Source organism: Leptopilina boulardi, unplaced genomic scaffold (assembly GCF_019393585.1).
Source record: "Leptopilina boulardi isolate dan_hultmark-lab unplaced genomic scaffold, ZJU_Lbou_2.1 LbouV2_316, whole genome shotgun sequence".
Lineage (NCBI taxonomy): Eukaryota > Metazoa > Arthropoda > Insecta > Hymenoptera > Figitidae > Leptopilina > Leptopilina boulardi.
The window spans coordinates 2,838,233-2,857,770 of NW_026137881.1; the positions used below are offsets into that span (position 1 = coordinate 2,838,233).

Sequence of the window (19,538 nt, forward strand, 5' to 3'; positions counted from 1 at the left end):
TTCCGAACGTTCAACTTCGGCAAATTTCGTCGAATCTCGTTAACTTTGATATTTCTTTTTCAATTTTCATATCAAATATATCAAAATCTGAAATAATTATATCATTTTATACAATTCTAATTACGAAATTTGAAATATTTGGTTAGAAAAATTGATAAAGAGCTTATTAAAATTTGACATTTTTGTGTTTCAATAAAAAGATTTCAGATTTCGTAAATATTATATCAAATTTTCTTTCCAACTATATTATATATTCTTATTTTAATCTCAATCATTCTTAAAAATAGTATCGAAAATCGTTATCATGCCAAAATGTTCCGCAATTGTAATCAAATATAGTAAAAATTAACACTATAATATCAAATATTGCTACAAACTTTCTTTCCGTGTATGGCATAGGTAAAAAGTAATTTCGATAATGTGGTTGCGCCAACTTAATATACCTGAAAATAGTGGATAATAGACAGGTAAATGATTTATTTATATCAAAATAAATTTTATTTGATCGAAATAAAAAGTTTTTAGTGTAATTATTTAGGTCAGGGAAAAGTCAGGGAAATTTTTTCCTAACAGTTGTTAGACACCCAGTTTAAATTAGGGGAAAGGAAAATAAAAGAAAAACACACTTCTTTTCGAAACGAAATTTATTGGTCGCTAATGAATTTTGTGTTGTTCAACAAGAAATGCTTGACAACTAGAAATAAATATACTATACACTACATACGTCAATAAATAAATATATTTATATATATATATAGATATTTAATAAATAAATAAATAATTGATGGATTTTTTTTTGTAAAAAAAAGTAAAAACAAAAGAGAATAAGCAGTGGTATGGTACAAATATCTACAGTGAATACAAACTATTCGATTAGATTATTCACACACATCATCTAAAAACGAGTTTTCCTCCACTGCGAGAGAATTTTTTTTTTTTTTTTTTTTTTCATATACAGAAAATATCGTACTTTCTGTGTCCTATCATCTCTATATGTATAACATCGATGTATCTGGAGTTAGTACGTACATTATTTCAGAACATTGACGCTAATTTTTCAAAAGTGTGATTTTTCAGAATTCTGTAGCGATGAATAAAATACATTTCATCATTATATAATATTAATTCGAGAACCAATCATATATAGTCGCAGTCGACTCACAATTTTAAATTAAATTTTAATCTTTAAATAAATTTTGATTTTATATTCTTTTTAATTTCTTTTTTTATTTTTTTTTCTCTTAATTCTTAATAAATTGAATAAATCAATATGATCTTATATATTGAGTCACACATTTTATTTTTTTCAAAAAAAAAAAAAAAAAAGATATAGTAGATTGACTACGGTTTCAAAGTGATGATGACAAATCTTGTATAGTTTTAGAGAATTAGAAAACTGCTTCGTTTATTTTCTTATATTTTGATGGTCAAGCTCAAAAAAATAAATAAACTTTCTATATAGTTATTGCAAAAAAAAAGAAAAACGGGAAATAGTACAAAAAAAATTATTTAAAAAAAACCGTCAGTGTGTAGAAAAAAATCACAAAGTATAATACTGCTTCGTTATTTCGCAAATATAGCAAAATATATTAAAGAATGATCGCTTGTTTGTTATTTTTTTTCAAAATTAATTGTTTGGATATGTAAAGAAATCCATTGGAAATAAATTGTAAAATCAGTTTGGAAAACTTAAATTTCAAGATTGAAGTTTAAGCAGCAAAGAATCCGTCGATTATTTTTCGCAACGGAAAATCGTAGACGGAAAAGCTGATTTTTTTTCTTTAGCGCTGGGTTTTTATAAGAGATGAACTTCATTCGTCTGTACCTGAAAATGACAAATTTTATTATTAATAAATTATAAAATGGAGATAATAATCGATTTAAAAAAAAATGAGATCACAATTTATTGGGCGCATGATTATTCCATAAAAATTCATTGGTAGGAATTTTTGTTTTAAAGAATTTTATTAGATAGAATTTTTTTTAGACGAATTTTCATTTTTTAAATTAGCATTTGAAGGAAATTTTTTTTGAACGAATTTTTATTTAACATAATTTTACGTACCGAATTTTATTTTACACAATTTCTCTTTACCCAACTATTTAGTTAAAGGAATTTTAATTTAACCGAATTTTAATTTAGCAAAATTCTCATTTAACGGAATTTCAATTGGGAGACGAATTTTTAAATACCAGAATTTAACAATTTTAGCAAATAAAAATCGAAATTGAAAATCTGGCATTTAAAAATTCGAATCACACAAAAATTTTGTTGAATGAGAATTATGCTAAATTAAAATTCGGTTAAATTAGAATTCTATTAATAAAATTTTTTTTTAAATTAAAAATTCCAAAAATGAAAATTCATCTGAAAGAATATAGAATTTAATAAAATTCTTTAAAATAAAAATTCTAACTAATAATTACTTTTATGGGATAAAAGAACAAATCTTATAAATAAAAATTCTTTTTTATGAAAATTTTGCTAGACACAAATTCTGTTAAATGGAAATTGTAATGTTTGAAAATTTTAAATATTAGAAAATCTGTTTTATAAAAGTTTAGTTAAGTAGAAATTATATTGAATCAGAATTTATAAATGTAAATAGAAATTCTTCGATATGAAAATTCGGCTCATTATAAAAATCAACATTATAAAATTATTCTAAATAAAAATTTGATAATTTTTAATTTGACACCACAATACATCTGAAAAACATAATTTGGTCCTTAATACAGGCCCAAATTTAAAATTGGGATAAAAAATTTGCATATATCTATAAACAGTAGATTGTCAGACACAACAATTTCAAAATTGAAAATATTTGATTCCATTTTTAAAAAATTTATCATTTCACCAATTAATATATTTTTTTTTAAGTCTAACAACTATTGTTTTAAACATTTTGCAAAAATATTTAAAGGGTTCCATACTTTTATCACACTCTGTGTAAAATAGAATTTTTGTTAATTATTTTAATTGCTCGTCGAGAACTTTTAATTAAAGCACTATTCATTTGAATAAAAATAAAAAACAAAGAAAAAGGAATGTAATTTACCCTATGCGCTTGATCCTGATCGTGATCATTCCCTTCTAGCCAGACATGTGTTCTGTCGGAAATTCGAACATTTGATTTATTTGGATCTCGATCGTTTGGCCTGTCTTCAATTACATAAATTCCACTATTGCTTGATGGCTTATTGTTAGCACTGTTAGGATATCTTGTCACAAAATCGGAACTCGAACGTTTTCCAATTGTCTGCATCATACGTCGATTCTCATCAATTTGATATTGATCTTGCATTGCCTTTCTGCGCGCCAATTCCAATAAAACCCGTTGCCTTAATACATCCACGGAATTGTTGATTGATAATGATCCAATTCTCTTGCTACGTGTTACCGTTGATCTTGGATCATTACCCGAGCCAAACATTTCATTCTAAACAGAAAGAAAATGAATGTAAAATTTTTCCCTTTCTTTTCTTCATTTTTGGAGCATATATGATTGTACCATAAAAATCATTAGTTAAAATTTTTATTTTAAAGAATTTTAATACACTGAAAAAATGTTGGTACAGCAGCTCTGTCACCAACGAAAAATTTCTATATTCAATTAACTTCATAGTTAATACAATGAGTTTTTGTATGAGTGAATTTAACTGAATATAAAAATTTTTCGTTTGGGACAGCTGCTGCACCAAACATTTTTCAGTGTAGATATAACTATTTTAAGGACGAATTATCATTTTTTGAATTAACATATATTTGACAGAATTTCGTTCTAAACAAATTTTTCGTTAATTTGATTTTATAGGTAACGAATTTTTGTTTGGTAGAATTTATGTTTTACTGCATTTATTTTTATCCAATTTTTTATTTAAAAGAATTCTAATTTGCCCGAAATTTAATTTTTTTAAATTTTCATTGAACAAAATTTTATTGGATTCAAATTTTCAAATGACTGAATTTTTATTTAATAGAATGCTTAAAACATCGAATTTTCCAATTTTTTGAAATTTTAAATCTCCGAATAAACAATCGATAGAAAGATTTTAGAGCAATTTTTGAAATTAACCAATCAGAAATCAGCAAGAAAATCATAATTGGCCAATTTTAAAAATCGCGATCGCTATCCCCGAAATAACATTAGGCTCAGTTTTACGTACACCATACATGAAAACTATAAGCCTAATATTATTTCGGAGATAGGTCCCTTCTCTCGTGGAGCGTCACATTAATAAACGAATAAAAATTAGGCTCACAATTGAAATTCAGATTAAATTTTGTTAAATGAGAATTTTTTTAAATCAAAATTTGGTTAAATTAAAATTTTTTTAATTCTTTAAACTAAATATTTGGGTACAGAGAATTTCTGTAAAATTAAAATTCAGCGTTTAACGAATTAGGGTCAGTTGGCAGGGTAGCCGCAAGTCAGAGAATTTTGTTAGTTAGGGAAAAGTCAGGGAATTTTGATTCAAATCAGTTTTTTTTATTTAGACGTTTTTGTAATATAGCTCATGATTATGGTGCCGTTAGATTTTTCATTTTTCAAAGTATTTATTTTTTAGGGTTTTGTGGCCTAGGGCCGAAAGCCTTATAGTTTCGCTTTGGCGTCCGTCCGTCCGTCGTACACTCGAATGGTTCCCATGGAAACAGATACCATAGCAATCGTCTGTCTGTCCGTCCGTCCTACACTCGTATGGTTTCCATGACAATCATTACCATAGCAATCGTTTCCATGGCACCCGTTTTCATAGCAACCGTTTCCATAACAACCATTACCATGGCAACCGTTTCCATAGCAACCATTACCATATCAACCATAGCAATTCACAAATAATGTAATTATAAATTATTTATTATATACAAATAACTTTTTACCTGAATTTAAAAAGCCACGAAACCCTAGATGTAGGCGCTTTGCGCCTGTTTCTTTTCCTAATTTTTTTATAATAAAAGTTTTAAATATAATAAAATTTTGTTAACAAACAATGTTTAATTATCTTATCTTTTCCTTTATGAATAAAATTGTTACTTAAAAAGCATTATAAAAATTTCAATCAGCAATGCAGAATATTAAATAATTCAAAAATTTTTTAGTCAGGGAAAAGTCAGGAAATTTTGAAAATAAAATTTTGCGGCTATCTTGTTGGGGTAAATAGAAACAGATTTGTTAAGTTTCACCAATAATATAAGTTTTTTCTTTTAAATCACAATACTTTCGGTTTTTCTGTGTATTGAGTTATTATTTAACTTCCATGGAACAATTTTATGGAATATGGGTATCATTAAATAGCAATAATCAACTGTTTCTATTTACCCCTAAATTTTTCAACTTTGCTAAAATTTAGGGATAAATATACTCTCTAAATCTGAATCAATCATATTTCACTGATTATCAGTAGAAATCTACTAATTGTCATTGCGAGAATTGAGCAACTGATAATTAGTAGAAATTTACTGATTCAATTAGTAAAATTAGTAAAATATCTTGTTTCTATTTACCCCAACTGACCCTATATCAAATAACAATTCGTGAAAATAAAACATTTTAATCTGGTATTTAAAAATTCGAATCACTCAAAATTTTGTTGAATGAGAATTCTGCTAAATTAAAATTCGGTTAAATTCATTAATTTTATCAGGGACTGTCTCGGACACGAAATGTTGTTGAATTTTAAGAAAGTGTCGTGTCGTGTCACAATTTAGCACGTTTGGAAACAATTAATCGTATCGTGGTGCGACCCGACACATTAAAAAATTCATAATTGTAAACGTGTCCAGTCGCGCCCCGATACAATTTTCGTTTTTGAAAACGTTGCGGACTTCAGCCTCATAATTTCTAAACGTATCGTGCTTCGCCACGATACGATTATGAATTTATAAACGTGTCGGGTTGCGCCACAATACGATTGAAATTTTCTAAAAGTGTCGGGTCCCGCCACGATACGATTAATTGTTTCCAAACGTGTCGAGTCGCGACACTACACTGCAAAAAGAAGTATCTTATTATAAGATACATTGGAAGCAAGTTACTTAAAGTATCTTCCTATCCATCTTATATCTTAAGAAACTAATGCATTTTAAGTTGTTTTAAATAACTTAGAAGCAAGTTATAAAAAACATCTTAAAAAGGCGACCAAAACATCTTAAAAATAAGATACTTCTTTTTGCAGTGTACACGACACAAATATTTCGAGACAGTCCCTGCATTTTATATAAGAGAAAAAATTCCTGAAGCGATCCAACTGAAAAAAAAATTTTCTCAGATCTGGATGAAACTTGCATATAGTTTAGCCCTATGGGTGAATACTTCAACCAAAAAATATTGTTAGATTTTATAAAAAAAACTGTAGGAACTAAAGGTGATTAAAGTTTTTAATAGTGTCAACAGTGGATTTTTGAAGTGTTGTAGCTATATATTATCAAATAAATATTTATTTGTATCAAATAATAATTATTATTTGATTCAATTAAATGGTAGGTATTTATTTCAAATGCAATTTATTTAATTCAAATAAAAATTATTTAGTTCAAGTAAATATTTATTTGATAATAGTCAAGTAATCGAGTATTTGAATTAAATAAAATTTTTATTCAATGTAATTCTGAACTTACCAATCGAAAGTTTATGCAATTCCTCATTCAACCAGCCATATTAATAATGAATATTTTAATTGATTACTTTATTAATAATAAATGAATTTTTAATAAACAATTGCAATAACAATAATTAATTGTTTATTAAAAATCCATTAAAGAAAAATACTTCATAGGTGGGCTTATTGGATGTGGAATTTCATTGGCTTTCGATTAATAAGTTCAGAATTACGCTAATTTTATTTTTATATAAAATATTTCATTTTTTATTAACATTTATTAATTAACTTATTAGTATCTCGAAAATGAAAAATAAATTTTTTTAAATTCATATAATATATTAAAAGTATACATTTGAAGCTTCGTTTTAAGGGGTAGGAAAAGAGAAATTTTTTTTTTTTAATTTCAAAATTATTTGTGACTTTCAAAAAAATGTGATTTTTGAAGATTTAAAAATAAATTTATATAATAGTTAAGATTTTTCAAAAAATCCACTGTTCATATTTGCCCAAAATTTGAATTCTCTTTCCCCTCTACAGTATTTGATAAAATGTGACCTGGACAGTTAATAGGGACCTTTTGTCCGAAAAAATTAATTTTTTATTGATTGGTGATTCTGATAGAAAAATGTTTTCTCTATCAGAAACACCAATCAATAAAAAATCGATTTTTTCGGACAAAAGGTCCCTTTTAACTGTCCAGATCACAAATAATAATAACACAGCCCCACAAAAAAAAGTGTCGTGCGCGGAAGACCAGACTAGTCATTTCCCATGTATTTTGACGCGCTGAACACGAATCCGAAGTCCGTTTTGCTCCATCACGTCAGGATTTTTTTCTAACCTCCAAAAACCTGTCGGATTTTGAGAGGTAGGCTATTTTTTTAAAAAATTGATGGATTTACTTCAAAACTTGTATCTAGGGGTTTTTTGGGTCGCTGATGAAGAATTTGAAGTTAGATTTTCAAAATTCAAAATGGCGGCTCCAATATGGCGGACGAATTTTGTAAAAATTGATGGATTTACTTCAAACTTGGTATCTAGGAGTTTTTTGGGTCGCTGATTACGAATCTGAAGTTAGATTTTCAAAACTAGAAATGGAAATTCTTATATACATAAGTAAGGTATTTACGTCTTTTTATGGTAGCGCACTCTTTTGTCCTCAAAGGATCTGTGTAATGGTTTTCTTTTCAAATTGGTGCCTCCAGGTACAATATCCCTTTTCAGCATCCAACAGTAGTCGGCCATCATATTTACATCCCATCTTCCTTGATAACGACGCTCACATTCTTTCAGATCTTGATAGAATCGTTCTCCTTGTTCTTCACTGTAATCTCCCAAATTTTCAGGGAATTGATCCCGATGCGAGTCTAAGTAATGCAACTTTATGCTCATTAAGCATCCTAACTTACCAAAGTTTTTAATCATATCACTAACTATTTGCTCCCAATTTTCACTCTTGTGATTACCCAGAAAATTTTCGACAACTGCTTTGAAACTAAGCCATGCGGCTTTCTCCTTTTCATTCATCTTGGTGATAAATTGCTCATCTTTTAACAATTTGCGAATACGTGGTCCGTCGAAAACCCCTTCTTTTAGTTTCGCATCAGAGATTTCTGGAAACTTTTGTTCCAGGTATTTGAAACAGTTTCCTTTTTTATCTAAGGCTTTGACAAACTGTTTAATTGCTCCTAGTTTCGTGTGTAAGGGCGGAATTATCACCTTTGAAGGGTCGATATCGTCCGCCATATTGGAGCCGCCATTTTAAATTTTGAAAATCTAACTTCAGATTCGTAATCAGCGACCCAAAAAACCCCTAGATACCAAGTTTGAAGTAAATCCATCAATTTTTACAAAATTCGTCCGCCATATTGGAGCCGCCATTTTGAATTTTGAAAATCTAACTTCAAATTCTTCATCAGCGACCCAAAAAACCCCTAGATACAAGTTTTGAAGTAAATCCATCAATTTTTTAAAAAAATAGCCTACCTCTCAAAATCCGACAGGTTTTTGGAGGTTAGAAAAAAATCCTGACGTGATGGAGCAAAACGGACTTCGGATTCGTGTTCAGCGCGTCAAAATACATGGGAAATGACTAGTCTGGTCTTCCGCGCACGACACTTTTTTTTTTGTGGGGCTGTGTAATCGATGAATGAAGTACTTAACCCTAGTACTAAATTATGGGCAAATTGCATTCCAATCTTAAATTTATTTTCAGTTAGATCCATTGAGAAATTTTCCCTTTTATCTAAAAAAAAAGATTAATTTGTCTATTTCTATATATGGTTTGTGAAATAACATAAATAGTTTGTCTTTTATTTTATTAAAATTGATTAGGTAGGCGTATTTCCTTTTATATATTACTTTCTGAAAGCTAAACAGATATGTTTATAGAAGTTCTCGATTTTGATTATTAATATTTACTCAGAATAAAACTCATGATGAAAGTAAATTAATTTCGATTTGATATCTCAAATAAATTTTGATATCAAAATATTTACTTTATATAAACGTGAGTTCCGTGTATGAAAATGCAATTTTCAGTTATTGTTCTTTTTCGAAATATGTATAATTATTTTGTATTTTAATAGAATTTTTCCTATTACATAAATAGTGATTTTTTTTTAAATTAGAGAAACTGATTTTTACATAGTGGGGTCATTTTCCGAGAGGAAAAAAGACCCAAAGAATATTTCTATACCTATATAAATGATTTCAAATTAAAATTACAATTTACATTTTACAAAGAAAAATATTAAGTACTCTAGAATGCTTTTGTGAACTCTTTTTTCCTATGCGATAATAGCTTTAATTTGATGAAAATGAAAGAGAAGTGTTCTTTTTATTACTCTCAGGATTTTAGTTTTAGAATACTATTTTTTTTCTATTTTTGAAAAGAACTGAAATAATTAAGTTTTTTTCTAATTATAAAAATTTTTTTGAAAATAACTTAACAAAAAAAAAATTTCTAAAATGAATTATATGTATATTATTCAAAATAAAATTATTTTTCAATAAAATTCTAGAAGAAACATGTATAATAAAAATTAATTTGTTTCTATAGCTTGAAAAATATTTTTCGAAATATTTTATTCACACGTTTCGCTTCGCATTTGATCAATTGCATATCACTGATCAAATTTTCTTCAATTTTATATGCGCATTTTTTAACCTCATGCATATATGCGATTCAAAAAAATTTATCATCTATTTTTTCTTAATTCTCTTCCACTATACTAAACAATGTAATTAAAATAAAAAAAAAAGAAAACAATAAAATGGAAAATTTTATTTCCTCAAGAGAACAAAATTATGATTGTACATCAGAAATTTTAAACTTTATATTAGAAACGAGTCCACGATTATATTTTAAACTTTTTCAAACTTTTTCAAACTTTAAAAAAGTTTAAAAAAAATTCTTATTCTTTTTTTGAAAATTTTCTTGTTTTTAATGGAGTTAACAACTGTTTTCTAAATTGGATTTCACTATTATTATTATTATTATTGTTAAATAAACCCGCAAATAAACTTATCTTACATTTTCTTCAAAATATATATAAGAAAATAAAAAAAGAACAAAATACCAGTATTGATTATTCTTTACACTGGTCTTATGAGGATATTTAATTATGACTATGGTTTCATAAAAAGTTAGTACTCCCTCGATTACGATTTTAATAATCTAAATGCCCTCGGGTATAATTTGAACTTAAAAAAAAAATATATATATATATACGATATTCATATATGACTATTCTAAATTGAAATTTTTTGAGATTAATGATTTTTCATTTAAAGCTGGTACAATAGAAAGTTGGATAACAAATTGTATTTGCAGATTTTATGCAAGAATTATTTTCCAATAGTATGACCTGATTTCATTAAAGCTTTTCTACTATAAAGAATTTTATTCGAGAGAAATTAATATCTTGTTCAGGTTGTTACTTTAATTTACCCTCCAACTACATACTATATATACAATATTCATCTCTTCCTTAAAAGGTTAAAATTAAGTAAATGAACTTTTAATCTGAATAACGTTTATAGCATTCTTTATATATATATATAGTTGAATCGATTTCATTTATCTAAAAGTTTCTTTTATATAAAAGCAATTTGAAAAAAGCTTTAATTAAAATTACATTGAAAATAAAAAATTTTCAAAATAATTAATTCCTTGACTAATATATATATATATATATATGAAATAAATATTTAATAACTTAACTACGTTAAGAAAATTAATATTGGTTAGAAAACATTATAATTAACCAAAAAAAAATCAATTCAACAGTGAAAATGTTTTTAAATTGCTTTCTTAACAGTTTCTTATAATAAAGCATTTCATATAAGCGCGCTTTTTTTTGCCAATGGGAGAATTATCATGGCGCATGCGCAGTTGCGTTTATATACAGTCATTGGCAATTCTTTGTGACGGGCCCTGAAGAAAGATATCTAAAATGTAAAAAATTATACGTTGTATTTTGAAAGTTTTAAGTAAAAATGTTCATGTTTGGAGTATTTATTACATTTAAAATATTCAATAAAAACTGATTTTCATTTTAGATAAATAAAATGGATATTTTAATCAATTTAAAACTGTCGTAAATATAATAAATAATTCGTTTGCTTCTTCCATTTCTTCAGAGCGCGTCACAGTTAGACTAACCAAGTACAACCAAAAACCCTTAAGAACTACTTAATTTCAAAGCTTCTAGAAATACTGTAATTTATTTAATGAGCTGCAATAAAGAATTAAATGAAATAGTCCTAATTAAATTTCTTTCTTTTTTTTTTAATTTAGTAAGCATTGCACTCTCTTCTATAGAGTTATAGAGAATGTCAGCAATATAAGATGAAATGATGTCGTTTATGCATCAAGCGTAGGATTCAAAGATCCATTTACTGCTCTCGTTTCTTTTCCAATTGTGTGCATTGCTTCCCTGACAGAGATATTTTTACTTTATAGAGCCAATACCCGATGAAATAGAATATTTCACGCTCATATATGTACGAACATTTTGCGTCAAGTGTTATAATAATTTTTACATTTCTTTACGATATATTGACGTTTATCATATATCAAAATTGTAAAAATCATTTTTCTTGAAAGAAAATTTTTAGAATCTTTTCGATATTTATAGAACACATGATCTCAGGTGATTTTTTCTTTAATTCAATTGGATTTAATTAATTTCATTAAATTCATAAAGTGAAAGTTAAGTTTCTGATAGGATAACAATAACCTCTATAGACGATAATATAGTTAGTTCAAATGTACTTTCATTCATTCCACTTGTTGTTGTTTCATGCGACCTTCAAAAGCATGAGCCAAAATTTCTGAACGTTCAAATGAACAAAATATTTTTTTTAATTTATAAATTATTAAAAATTATAACGACAATGTAAAATAAAACAATAAATTAAACAATTATTAAATTATTAACTTCTTTTTAGATATTTAAAACAATATTTTGTAATAAAATTCATACTTAAAGAAGTTGCAAAAAACATTTCGTTCATTTGAACGTTCAAAACTTTTGGCTCATTTAAAAGCATCCAGTGAATCGAACGAGAGCAGAAGTCACTATTCACCATTGAGTTTGAGTGTCGAGGGTGTTCACAGTGCGCCAAAAAGTGGTTTAAATAAAAATGAATTGTCACTTAAAAATTCTTTTTGATTATGATTCTTAGATGAATAACAAACATTTCTCAATAGTTTTTAAAATCAGTTTACGTGCCCGATTTAAATAAAATTGAGTTTTTATATAAAAACAGTGTTTTATGGGGAATCAGAATTTATTTAATCTAATAAATACTGTAATAAATGATAAAATAATTACTTATTTTCAATTTTACATATAAATAATTATATTGCTGTAGTGTTTGTGTCCAATTTTAAAAAATTAAATTATAATGTTAAAAGAACGATTTTAAGAGTGACAAAATTTATTTAAGAGAGTCGAAATTTTTTGGCAAGAAGAGACCTTTAATTATCGCTCTATAAAAACGGCACTAAACCTGAAAATGATAAACATTGATTTTAAAATACTTTCTTCTCGAAAGACAGACACTTTTTACAAAAGCAGCTAGAGATCGTTATCTTATATAAATTTCCTAAATCCGAAAGATTATGCGAATCCATACAAAAACACGATTGCAAAACGAAAAGTAATATAATGACAGGTTCATTACCTCCTGCCGCCGTCAGATGGCAGCAGCATGCATGGCGCACAAAGTCGCAGCTGTTATTAGATTACTTTTCTACTTTTTGTTTTGCAACCCTGTTTTTCTATGGATTCGTACAGTCTTTTGGATTTAGGAAATTTATAAGATGAGGATTTTGGCTGATTTTGTTAAAAGTGTTCGTGTTTCGAGAAAAAAGTATTTTAAAATCAATACTATTTCACGTTCAGAGCGATAATTAAAGCTCTCTTCTTGCCAAAGAATTTCAGATACCGTTCGACACTCTTAATGCATAAATATAAAAACAAAACAAGAAAATAACTTCATTGTTAATAAATTTATATGAACCCAAATCTAAAACATCTATTATCTATACGCATATAAGTATACATTAAATAAATTCTGGTTCCTCACAAAAAAACTATTTTTAAATATTTAAAACTCAATTTGTTTTAAATTGGGCACGTAAGCTGATTTTAAAACCTATTGAGAAAAGTTTTTTATTCATCTTAGAACCATAATCAAAAAGAATTTTTAAGTGCCCTGCATGCTGCTGCCATCTAACGGCGGCAGGAGCTAATGTACCTGTCATTATATTACTTTTCGTTTTGCAATCGTGTTTTTTTATGGATTCGCATAATCTTTCGGATTTAGTAAATTTATATAAGATAACGATCTCTAGCTGCTTTTGTAAAAAGTGTCTGTCTTTCGAGAAGAAAGTATTTTAAAATCAATGTTTATCATTTTCACGTTAAGTGCCGTTTTTATAGAGCGATAATTAAAGGTCTCTTCTTGCCAAAAAATTTCAGAGACCATTCGACTCTCTTAAATAAATTTTGTCACTCTTAAAATCGTTCTTTTAACATTATAATTTAATTTTTTAAAATTGGACACACACACTACAGCAATATAATTATTTATATGTAAAATTGAAAATAAGTAATTATTTTATCATTTATTACAGTATTTATTAGATTAAATAAATTCTGATTCCTCATAAAACACTGTTTTTATATAAAAACTCAATTTTATTTAAATCGGGCAAGTAAACTGATTTTAAAAACTATTGAGAAATGTTTGTTATTCATCTAAGAATCATAATCAAAAAGAATTTTTAAGTGCCAATTCATTTTTATTTAAACCACCTTTTGGCGCACCGTGTGTTGTCCTATTTAATATTTTAATAGTGAGACTATCTTTTTTTTCGTTGAAATTATAAATATATATCTTTAAATTTAAAAAGTATATTAATTAAAGTTAAAATTTTTTTCAGTTGCTGCTACATTTTATCCACATTCTTAGGATTTAAAAGATGAACTTGACCAATTGCTGCATATATTAAGGTATGTAATTATAAATTACAGAATTTAAAAATATTACAATAAAAACTTGGGTAGACAAAGAAAAGAAACGAGCAAATCTTAGAATTTCAGTAAACTTCATTTAGAGAAAAAGTTTATTTGACTTAACCAAACAGTTTAATTAACCTATTTTGTTTGATACATTTAAAAATATTAATTAAAATTTGAATTATTCCATTGTGAGCATACAATTCATTTAGTTAATTAACGGAAACAACATTTTTATTTAGATGTCATTATTTTGTTTAATCCTTTTAGGAACCGTGATGCTTTCAGGTAACATGAACATTTTTTTGTTATCTCATGCATGAGTTCCTTGATTTTGAAAACTGAACCCGAGTAGAAATTTGTAATGGCCCAATGTTGCTTACAGGCAAAATTGCAAATTGACACGACAAACTACTTTTTCAAAATTTTTGCTGCAATTTTTTGTTTTGTGTGCTTTTTATTACAAGCAGTTGGTCGTTAGCAATTGTTTGTCTAGTGCAGAGGTGAAAAAAATTGCTTACCAAAGAGAAAAAAAATAATAATTTAAAAACATTTAAGAACACTAAGAAAAAGAAAACCCTTGCAACATGTTTACAGCCTTTAAAAAAATTTAGGTCATCTCAAATTAATTTGGACCTGATTATTCATTTTAAAAGTAATTTAGCTCATACAATGCAAAAATTTGTTTCATTTAACCAAAATTATTTGGTTTTCCCATCAATTTTCTATGCATTGAAAGAAAAAGTAATAAAAATATAAATTGGTATAAATTCTAGGTAATGAAATTCTGCCAAATGAAAATTCTATAACAAATTAATATTAGAGCTTTTTTATGCGTCTCATAACTTTTTTCTTAATGATTTTTTCGAATTTTGATCCTTTATGGTTATGCTAATCATATTATTGGAAATGTAAAGTTACATTTCATACCTCCAATATAGAATCTCGTGTGTCGAAAAGAAGCACTAATTCGGGACGATCCAAAACTGGAAGATCTCTTCTTCGAAAGGTTGTGTAGGAAAGTGGCGTACAACGTGTAAAACTAATCAAGGTGGTTGTTGCTATTACACCAATTAGAATCATCATGTGTTCGGTTACTGTGATACGTCTATTTCGCTGAAACATTAAATATAAAAAGTTTTTCAATTTAACGTAAATAAAATATTTAATTTAAACATAAATTTTAGTTGATTTTAAATTATACATAATATTAAATCAGACATAAATTTTAAATATATATAGTTTTTGCTTAAGGGTTAGAATTTCTCAAGTGGACCTAAAATTAGCAATAAGGTTGGAATTAATCAATGTAATGAATTAATGTTTGTAATAAACAATTATTTTTAACAACAAACAAAGAGTTTTGGAAAACGTAAAAATTTTATTTATGGTTGATTCTCTCAAAAAAGGGCAAATCAAATCGTGCACGATTTTAGACCGTGTTTTTGTTAAAAAATAATAAAATTAACTTCAATTAATAAAAATCTGTCAGCCATACTACACTTAAAGTAGTAGTTTTAATTGGAAACGATTTGTAAATTCTACATCAAAAATCTTCATTAAGTTTATCGAATTAATTAAAATAGTAAAAATCTACTACTTAAAGTCGTAGTTTTAATTACAGACGAGTTGTTAATTCTACAACAAGAAATTTTATTAAAGCCTATAAAACCATAGAAATTAATAAAAAATTGACTACTCAAAAAGCAGTTATATTAATTAAACCCAATGGGAAAAATACCATTGGCGTATTAATGGCCCAATAATGGGAGCCAGGGATGCCAATATAATTCCAATAATGGCACCCAATAATGGACCATTATTGGTAAAGTCATGGGCTGTCCACGCCGATGCCAATGATTGGCAACCATCATTGGCAAATTATTGGCAACCAATAATTAGCCAATATTAAAAATTTTAATAATAATTTAAAAAATCAATAATTTAAAAAAAATTTATATTTTTATTATTTTTTAATAGTTATTATTATTATTATTTTATTTTTAATAATTAAATTAAAATAAAAAAATGGTCATCAAAGTATTAGTGAAACTATTTTTTCCAAAAAAGAGTTTGTCTCAAATCCAATTAATAGGAGAGACATCGGGCAGAAAAAAATTTCGACGAGAAAAAAATTTTAGATCACTGCTTATATACCAATCAAGTGGCATCTCAACTGCGAGAAACAGTGATGTTCGCCCTCCCTTTGCGGCGTTGAGTGAACTAAAGTCCAGAGCTGAGCCATCAGCGCAGCGCGGGAACATTTAAAAAATTTGATTTTATGAGATATTTTATTTTATAATAATTAACGAATTATTAAGTATGACATTATGTTATTAATAATTATTAATGACATTAATTATTTATTAAGTTAATTATTTGTCATATTTAAAATAAAATAAAATATCTAATAAAATCAAATTTTTCAAATGTTCCCGCGCTGCGCTGATGGCTCAGCTCTGGACTTTAGTTCACTCAACGCCGCAAAGGGAGGGCGAACATCACTGTTTCTCGCAGTTGAGATGCCACTTGATTGGTATATAAGCAGTGATCTAAAATTTTTTTCTCGTCGAAATTTTTTTCTGCCCGATGTCTCTTCTATTAATTGGATTTGAGACAAACTCTTTTTTGGAAGAAATAGTTTCACTAATACTTTGATGACCATTTTTTTATTTTAATTTAATTATTAAAAATAAAATAATAATAATAATAACTATTAAAAAATAATAAAAATATAAATTTTTTTTTAAATTATTGATTTTTTAAATTATTATTAAAATTTTTAATATTGGCTAATTATTGATTGCCAATAATTTGCCAATGATGGTTGCCAATCATTGGCATCGGCGTGGACAGCCCATGACTTTACCAATAATGGTCCATTATTGGGTGCCAATGGTTTTTTCATTGGCTCCCATCATTGGGCCATTAATACGCCAATGGTTACTCGTGGCAGTTTCCCATTGGGAAGAAAATAATTCCTTTTACTACATTTCATATAACTGGTGAATAGTAGTTGGATTTACTACTCTTCAAATTTTGAGTTGACTACAATTCCACTTGTTTTTACTACCTTAAGAATGTTAATTTTACTATCGACCTGTAGTTGTACTTTAACTACATATTTACGTAAAATCAACTATTACTTATTAACTTCTTAAAAATAGTTACATTAACTACATGAACATGATTAAATTAACTAAAAAAGTAGTTATTTTAACTACTTTCTAGTCAACTACCCAATGGTAGTTAAATTTCTCGGCAACATTTTTTTCAGTATAGGAAAAATTGATTTAAAATTTGTTCTTCAATTTTTGAAATTAAAATTAATCGAATTTTCAAAATGAATACCACGATGTCAAACGACATTAACTTTACTACAAAATCCGCACCTAATTTCCCTCGTTTAATGGATTTTTTTATAAAATTGTATTATTTTAAAGTAATATTGAAAAATATTACTTTACACTTTACGTAAGATGCCCCATATGTTAGTTTTATTGCAACTGCAGAAATGATTAATTCAATTGATAATAGCAATTATAATTATAAAACACTTGATAATTTTCATAATTTATTCAATATTTTGAAATTTTTTACAACCAACCTCCAACTTCCGTATACATTAGATTACATACCTTATACTAGATTTATGACTAAGAATTAGTCAAAATGATTACTAAATTAATTTAATAAACAAATCAGCGATGTTAAATTATAGTCAAAAGTGACTAATTCAGATTTAGAGGGCAGACTTCTAGCCGTCTTTACGCAAAAACTATTACCTTAACCCTTAAATTACACACTGAGTAAAAATCGCTTATGTATTTTTTAAAATTGGAGGCCTTCTTTGAAAACATGTCATTTCTTTTTAAATATTTTTAAGACAATTAATTTTATATCAATAAAACTATATTTTTCCTAATTTTCTATAGTTAAAAAAAATTGACTGAATTTCAACTTTTTAAGCAAAAGATTAGCTTTCAAAATACACGGAAAAAAATTTTCTGGTAATTCTTTAACATCGATTTGGAGATTTTACATGTTCCTAAATCTGTTAATTCTACAGATATTTTCTGTAAGGATTTAACGCATGCGCGAAAACATTGCAGTGATTCGACTAAGGCTGAGTACGATTGAGTGCGAGAGGTTAAGGCGAATTTAGTGTTTTTATTATTATCATAGTGTCGGCAAGAATGTTTAATTAAAAAGGAAACGTCTTAAGTATATAAACATTATTATAGAAATAAATTATTACAAATTTTTTATTTTAAAATTAACTGTAGTGATTAAGTGAGAAAAGTCGTTTGTTTTAATTTCTCGACATAAGAAAAAGTGGATTTATCATAAGTTTTGAAAACTTGCTCCTCATTTTTATTGTTAGAAAATTATTGAAGGATGAATTTATTTACATAGAAGTTATACTAATTTATACAATAATGTTCCGCGAATTTAATGTATTCGGAGGAGAATATAACCTATAAGAAATACTCTACCAAATATATATTATCCCCATATAGTATACATAATTTGGTCACTCGACAGTTTTTAAGAACTGTAGCTCAAACTTGTAGAATTAACAGATTTTAATGCCAATGATTCTACATATTTCTCTATTTAGAGAAACATCAGTAGATGGCGCAGGAGTTTCTGTAAATTCTACAGAAAATTTCTTTCCGTGTATATCACGAAGTACAAATCACTTATTTTTTGTATCGAACGTAAGTTAAGTGTGTACTTTAAGGATTACAACTGACCTTTAACCCTTTTACAACAATTTTTATTATTCATATTTTATCTTTAGAATTTACAAACTATTAAAGTTAAATCTTTTTTTAATGTATCTAAAATTCATTAATTTTAACATAATAATAAAATTGACCATAAATTTTTTTTTAAATGCGCATTACTTTTTATTCTCATAAAATTTTTATTTGTTTACAATAAACGGAACACGATTGTAATTAATTTGAATGGAGGTTTTTTATTCTAATAAATATTCGGAAAATTGGACAACTTTTTAAGAACAAGTTTGCATATAATCTTGAACTGCTCTTTCTATTTTGTTAAATTGGTATTTTCAGGGAAACTGTACGTTTCATTGCCTGTTGCTTCTTCCGTTTCTCTCTCGAGTTCACAACGTCACTTCAAGATTAAGTTTGTAGTTCGCAAAGGCTTTTAAAGCCGAACTTCGGAAATGGAATACTCATTTCCAGTTTAAGTTCCTAGACATTTACAATGAAATGTCAGACAATTTATACTGCAACTTTCATTAAAAGCAATGCTTTCGAATTATTAAGTGTCTTTATTTATAAAGAGGCCATCTCATATTAAAAAGTGTAAAAAAAAAAAAAAAAAAAAAAAAAAATGCCAATAACTTTTTCAGAAGTAAGAAAACATTTC

The 19,538-nt window shown here is 26.8% G+C and overlaps 2 protein-coding genes across 11 annotated transcripts in view; one reads left to right on the plus strand and one right to left on the minus strand.

The window, feature by feature from the left end:
• The window catches only part of LOC127283992 (putative ankyrin repeat protein RF_0381), a 316,254-nt gene that overhangs the window by 177,591 nt on the left and 119,125 nt on the right, over window positions 1-19,538 (plus strand). For all 9 annotated transcript variants that reach the window (XR_007843415.1, XM_051309234.1, XM_051309225.1 and 6 more), the window contains one exon: window positions 14,060-14,129. The gene's annotated coding sequence lies outside the window, so the exon portion shown is untranslated. The remainder of the gene's footprint in view (window positions 1-14,059; window positions 14,130-19,538) is intronic.
• Window positions 627-19,538, minus strand: part of LOC127284000 (diuretic hormone 44) — a 78,832-nt gene continuing 59,920 nt past the window's right edge. For both annotated transcript variants that reach the window (XM_051309248.1, XM_051309247.1), the window contains exons 2-4: window positions 15,066-15,251; window positions 3,060-3,440; window positions 627-1,825 (exon numbers count right to left, since the gene is read on the minus strand). In XM_051309248.1, the coding sequence (XP_051165205.1) occupies window positions 1,796-1,825; window positions 3,060-3,440; window positions 15,066-15,221 (567 nt within the window). In that variant the 5' untranslated portion in view covers window positions 15,222-15,251 and the 3' untranslated portion in view covers window positions 627-1,795. The remainder of the gene's footprint in view (window positions 1,826-3,059; window positions 3,441-15,065; window positions 15,252-19,538) is intronic.